The sequence below is a fragment of the Ruditapes philippinarum genome, unplaced genomic scaffold (assembly GCF_026571515.1).
Source record: "Ruditapes philippinarum isolate M1 unplaced genomic scaffold, ASM2657151v2 ctg1319_1_1_1_1, whole genome shotgun sequence".
Lineage (NCBI taxonomy): Eukaryota > Metazoa > Mollusca > Bivalvia > Venerida > Veneridae > Ruditapes > Ruditapes philippinarum.
The window spans coordinates 258,251-264,577 of NW_026866837.1; the positions used below are offsets into that span (position 1 = coordinate 258,251).

Sequence of the window (6,327 nt, forward strand, 5' to 3'; positions counted from 1 at the left end):
CAACTTCAAATTCCTGAAGATAACAATGGATCGTGCTTGATATTTAGGGAGACCAAATCCATTGTGAAAAAAAGTTTTGTAATGGTTGAAGATTAACAAAGCATTAACCACATTGAAAGATGTTCATATCACAAACACATACCATACATATATTTCATGTTTTATGTACAAATGTGTGAAAATACATAAAGCTAATTGTCATCAATGAACCACGACATAATGTAAGAATTATTTACTTTCTCAAAAATGATTGATTGTGACATTCATTAAAATTAAGTGAGTACGGAACTTACGTTTTTGTTAAAATCCCACGTTCATATAAATTGATACAAGATTTTATGCAAAAGCTATAAAAATGACCAACAAAATGATTTTATTGGCAGTCCAGCCCATGACATAATTTTTTAGAAAACTATTTCTAGTAAATGACGGAGACGATATCAAATGGAGTTAACAATATAGCATACTACTAAATTCTTTAAGCCAGTGTTTGTATTGGCCGTGTCTTTTTAAATGGTGATTTTGTTTCAAAGTTATGAATTATGGTAAACAATGAAATTAACTTGTTTACATGTTCGTCATATTTTGCTTTTAAACAGATGTCTAAATATCCACGTTATTATTATTATTAGAAGTGTACACAATGTGGCGATATTGTGAACACAAAGTTAAGTCCGAAAAGCAGAAAAGACCTTAAAATTAAAGTTCTTTCTAGCCATACTGGACATATTTTACCTATGACAGTCATTCAATTTTCCAGACCATGATAGACGTAAAATGTCGGCAATAAGGTTCCATGTCGGACTGTTTATTGATCCATCTATACAATACGTAAGATTTTGCAATTAAAATACGATAGCGTTATATTATTAAAACCTCTTTAAGGAAATGAAAAAGACAAGGATTAATTTATGTAGCAAAGCAGAATAATTTCATGTCAAAAATGTTACTTTTGATTTCATAACCTTGAAACATGGTGAAGATTATACGAGTATAAGTCTGAGATAACAATTTTAAAATAAATATCTACAATGTTTTAAGTGTCTTTTCCGCCAGTTTTGTTCCATTCTGAGCATCTGGAGGTTTTGTTCCCTTTTGAGCATCGAGAGGTTTTGTTCCGTTCTTAGTTACCTCTCCATTCTCTACGTCATAGGTTCCAACTTTTGATCTGGAAAAAAAAGTAACCAGATAAAATAGGACGTTAGATAATGAACTATAACATCACCAGATATTAGCTCAATCTTCATTGTTTTATTTTATACATGGTCGGCACGGGTAACCTGTCTAGAGGAGATAATTAATTTCAATACTTTTACTAATTAAGAAGTCGGTGGACGATTTCATGATAGGTGATGCACTTTCCAATATTCTCTAATGAACAAACTGAAGCATAACAACTTTGCAATTTCACGAAATTGGCAGAAAACTTTCTTGTCTAAAATAATACTGGTACATGGTAAGTAAACGCGCAGTCTTAGGAACATAACTACCCAACCATTTTTTGCCATTTCAAAACATTAAATTTTAAAAAGTAAATCGATTGTGAAAATTCGAGGTTTTATCCTTACTAGTAAGTTCTGCTACAAGTATTTAGACTTCGTGTATAAGGAAGAAATATTTCAAGTTTTGATCACATATTTAAAAGGGTTTATTATTAACCCTTATTTATACTATTGACACTTTTGTATCTATTTTGACCGCCTCCGTGGTCGAGGGGTTAGAGTCGATGACTTCTATTCCAGTTACCTCTCTGGCGTGGGTTCGATCCCCGGGAGATGCTTTGGTAGTTTAGCACGGAGGAAGATAGTCTTGTACTGGTGTAACTCTCCAGGAACGATGGTTAGGAAACTACCCGCCTATATGACTGAAATACTGTTGGGAAAAGGCGTAAAATGAAACAAACAAACAAACGTATCTATTTTGATATTTGTCGAATATTGAATAATGATGATTCAACTATATACACCATTCCTTTTAAACATTTTCAATCAGTATATTCTTCTTTTACCTTTTGCAAGGAAACTCTTTGCACTTTTTCAGCACGCCTAATTTCCAGAACAGAATTAAAGCCACGATCACGGCAGCTACCCCGACTATTGCCCCGACTACGCTTCCTACAGTAGACCCCGTGTCAGAAGGTTCCGATAATGGTTCAAACTGCCCTTCGTTTCCTGGCTTCTGAAATAAATATATTGAAAAAAAATATCTTAAAAGAGGGTCACAAAGTTTCAAAATTGATTAGACAAATAAATGTTTTATTTTAGAAAAAAGAAGGAAAATATCTGGTAGATTAACTTGGCCAGTGACTACTTCATTTTAATTAATAATTATAAGGACAATGAACTTTTAAAGTTTATTTCAAAATCACCGCCGAAAATTCTATAATTAAATTTTGAAGTGCAGAATTACAATTGTGTTTCCATCAATCGTGTACGCACGTGCATGTTGGAAACAGGAAATGTTACTAGAACTCTAAATTAATGTATTTACCGCCCCAATACTGTAAAATATATAAATGTTGTATAAAAGTTGGCGATTTCTGCATACTTACCTCAGAAGTCTTTGTCGCTGAAGCTTTTGTCACTTTAATCGGGTCCAAAATCTTCGTAGTTACAGACACCGGAGCTGGAGGCTTTATTGTGCTTACCTTGGTTGTTACTGGTATAGATTTCTTAGTTGTCGGCACTGGAGTTGGCTTTTTCGTGGTTATTTTTATAGTGGTTTGACTGGCAGCCTTTGTAGAAGGTTTTGGTACCGGAACTGAACCTTTAGTGGTCCCGGTGTTGGGTTTGGTTACCGGTACTTTTACAGTAGAACTCAACGGACCTGATGATGGCGGGACAGCTGAAATGTTTAAAAACATTTAATACAAGTTATATTAGAATCCAATTTGAAAACATCGTCTGTGGATTGATATACTATTTGTTTAGAAACAACTGCATGTGTACTTACAGATTCCAGCATCTGAATTTCAACCAGGAACTTTAAAATAAACAATCAGTGTTCAGTTATGTACGGTACATGTCCGGGAAACGGAAATCTCATCTTAAGAACGACCAGAACTTTGGTAACCACCGAAAGTTTTCTATGTTAATATGTTTGTGAACGTTTCTCTGTTTTATATTATGTTGAAATGTGTTTCTTTATTCTATTTATAAGTCATAATTTGCATAACGTTCCAGTTTGAAAAAAAAGTAAAATCACGTTGTTTGTATGTCCCCGTTGTTCCTGTTAGTTAACATACATGAATCGCATGTACCACCCGATTAATTGTAAATACAAATACACATTTGAGCCGTGTCACGACAAAACCAACATAATGGGTTTGCGACCAGCATGGATCCAGACCAGCCTGCGCATCTGCACAGTCTGATCAGGATCCATGCTGTTCGCTAACCAACCATTTTACAAGTAGAGAAACTGATAGCAAACAGCATGGACCCTGATCAGACTGCGCGGATGCGCAGGCTGGTCTGGATCCATGCTGGTCGCAAACCCATTCCGTTGGTTTTGTCGTGACACGGCTCATTTTATTCTTCTGATTAATGTACTTTAGAACGATCATTATCAAGCTCCAAACAAATATGCAACCGATTTCTAACACCATTTAAAATAAGTGACTTAAATTCATCTGTCTTATAAGAGGACTTAAAATCATGAAATGATTTTCAACATCATATCAAATTTCTTCTCTTTTTATACTTACTCGCGGGTTTTTGTGTCGTCGGTTTCTGAGAAGCGACATCTGCCGGCGTCGTCACGGTATATGTTGTGGATGTTATGTCTGTCGTCTGCAAATTTGAGTGCAAATTTTGAAAACAATATAACTTTGCAACGACAGCGTGAAATAATAGATGACTACTATTGAATTCGCGAAACTAAATGTTATTTTGCGCCTCTTTGAGATGGTGGTATGATACATACAAATGTATACATATTTATCAGTTATATCTGACACAGATTTTTTTTGCTCTTGCATTTTCAGATCAAGATTAAAAATAGCCAAATTTCAAGTTGTTTATTAATATCATTGACTTTATTGAAACTACAAATGATTCTAGAACAAAGCGTGCCTGTGACAATTGCGGGAGTTTTCACCATTAAGGCAGACGACAATCCGTGCATTTACTTAACGTAGGCCCCTATTTAAAATCTAGTGCATTTTGCTGCTGTGAAACATCAACAGAATTGAAAGTATGAGAGAAAGAATATTTCACATAGATATAAAAATTCAAATGTCCATTTAAAACAGTTTTATTTGAAAGACATTTTACAATCATTTCTTTAAAAGCAAGAATTTCTAATTCGATTTCTGAGCAAACGACTTGGCCTCAAGGCCCGGGTCCTTACCGTGTCTCCACAATGTTCGAACCATTCGTCTCCAGAATGCTTTGATATAACCAAACATTCGCAATTCTGGAAGTATAGAATAGAGCGAGAATTGAAAAGACACGTTAAGAATATTTCCCACAATGCTTTCATTTGGGCAAAAGTTCCGCGATCTCAACAGAATCTTACAATCTCGCGCGTTCCGGGAAAAATGAACAAGGTACGGCAGTAAATAATCATACAAACTATGCGGGTTTTTATATAAAGGAAGCAAGTTCTATTTTGAAATAAAACCGTATATTATATGGAGTTCTATTTACAAGAAATTGTCTACCAGAAAGTTAATAAAAGTCTTACCGTTTCTGTAAGAACCTTTGGCGCTGAAATTAAAAACAAATACAGTTTTTGAAACCTTTTAATTCCTAGATAACTGGTCTCATTTCAATTTTCAAAATGACTACATCAAAAGAAATAATCCGTTTGAACCGAAAACTGAATGTAGATGAAAAATTATCTTAAAAGCAACAACAAAAAAAATAGTAAAGTAATAATTTCAACTCAAAATTATCCATATAAATTTTCTTACCAGATATAATTAAAACAACAAGTGCACATAAACGCATCGGATTTACAACCTTAAATGTCGTCTGCGCGTTCATATCTGAACAGTTTTGAATGTCTGAATTTCTGAAAGTCTTGGTTAATAATGATTTGCACGATGCAAATAAATCCAAATGATTCTACCAGTTGAAATTTCGTTTTGCAGAGGAAACGTGATTTTCCAACATACTCATTGAATGACCGCTTAAAAGTTAATCAATAAATGTTCTTTTCTCAATATCAAAAGAATTGATGAATTTAAACATTACTGTGGCCATGCTAGCATTCCACAGTGCCAGTTTCAAAGTCAATAGAAACGGTCATCTTCCCTGTATATTAAATCTAAATTGAAAATTTCAAAGTTTGATGGAAGTCTATTGTATATTTTACCTTTAAAATAGTTTAACTGTAGTTCGATATCTTTGTATGAAGCCTTTGATTGTCCACACAAAAAGGCAATTTCTGACAGAGGGGCGTGGCTGTACGGCTTAATAGAAAAAATGGGCGTTGACGATTTGGTTTTGTTACATTTCATTGCATGTTAACGTAAACAAAGTTGCCACGGACAAACAAATTTAATAACCGCAACATACGTTGGTTTAAACATTTTATTTCCAAATAATGCAGAAAATTGTTGCTTTTACTGGACATACAAATCAAGCATTGACCCCAGTAATATATATCTTATAATTCAATATGAATTTGAGCAACTGGCTACAATTTTTAAAGCTTTTCTCTTCATTCTTGCTTAAATTAGGTATACTTTTTACTGGAGTTTCAGTCATATTAGGCAAAGTAAAGATCATATGCTTTACAGGTTGAAAAATTCACAGACGCTCCTTAATTCATCACAAGCTTGTGTACCATGGTGTGCCGAGCTGGATATTGTTTCTTACATGATATTCATGTAATATCAAGTTCTTCGAAAGGTTTGAATCCACATTAGTGAGTGGCATAAGATTCGACGAACATTGACCATTCAGGGGTTTGTGACAGGTATAATTATGTCACAAACCCCATGCTCGGCAACTATAAGGTTAAAAACTTCAATACAGAGTATTCCCCACGGGGGTGGAACCCCATATGAATCTCAAAAATGAGCATCGGTAAAAATGATATGTGAATTTCCGCTGCATCAGATGTGAAGCATAACATCAGATGTGACTGGAAAAATAGGCCGATCGCAGGGTAAGTTTTCATCTTTTTAAACATTTATATAAAATTCAATCCTTTTTTTAAGAAAATCGAAATGTGATTCTACCCTCCTGACTCTCCTCTATATTACCCCTTGTTGTTTTTGGATTTCTATGCAGTCTTCATCGAGATATTCTTTCCGTCGTGGGTTCTGGTGTGTCCAAAACATGCAATATGAATGAAGAAATGTCACTAAACGGACTC

General features: G+C 34.4%; 1 protein-coding gene across 2 annotated transcripts; it reads right to left on the reverse strand.

The window, feature by feature from the left end:
- Positions 1-870: 870 nt before the first annotated feature.
- Positions 871-5,209, reverse strand: LOC132733868 (probable transport accessory protein MmpS3). Of its 2 annotated transcripts, none has more exons than XM_060720592.1 (6): positions 4,916-5,209; positions 4,687-4,709; positions 3,707-3,791; positions 2,648-2,844; positions 2,009-2,178; positions 871-1,168 (listed from the first exon to the last, which is right to left on the reverse strand). In XM_060720592.1, the coding sequence occupies exons 1-6, from the start codon at positions 4,986-4,988 to the stop codon at positions 1,027-1,029; spliced, it is 690 nt and encodes a 229-aa protein (XP_060576575.1). In that variant the 5' UTR covers positions 4,989-5,209; the 3' UTR covers positions 871-1,026. The 2 variants fall into 2 exon arrangements, with proteins under 2 accessions (XP_060576575.1, XP_060576574.1); XM_060720591.1 differs by having other exon boundaries at positions 2,552-2,844; positions 4,916-5,208.
- Positions 5,210-6,327: the final 1,118 nt, after the last annotated feature.

What these genes read in the sequence shown, in the direction of transcription:
- LOC132733868 (XM_060720591.1), bottom strand. Translation starts at nt 4,988, where the DNA reads ATGAACGCGCAGACGACATTTAAGGTTGTAAATCCGATGCGTTTATGT. An exon ending in CAAAGGTTCTTACAGAAACG is followed by an intron (nt 3,792 to 4,686) that starts GTAAGACTTTTA and finishes TCAAATTTGCAG; the next exon opens with ACGACAGACATAACATCCAC. An exon ending in GACGACACAAAAACCCGCGA is followed by an intron (nt 2,845 to 3,706) that starts GTAAGTATAAAA and finishes TAAACATTTCAG; the next exon opens with CTGTCCCGCCATCATCAGGT.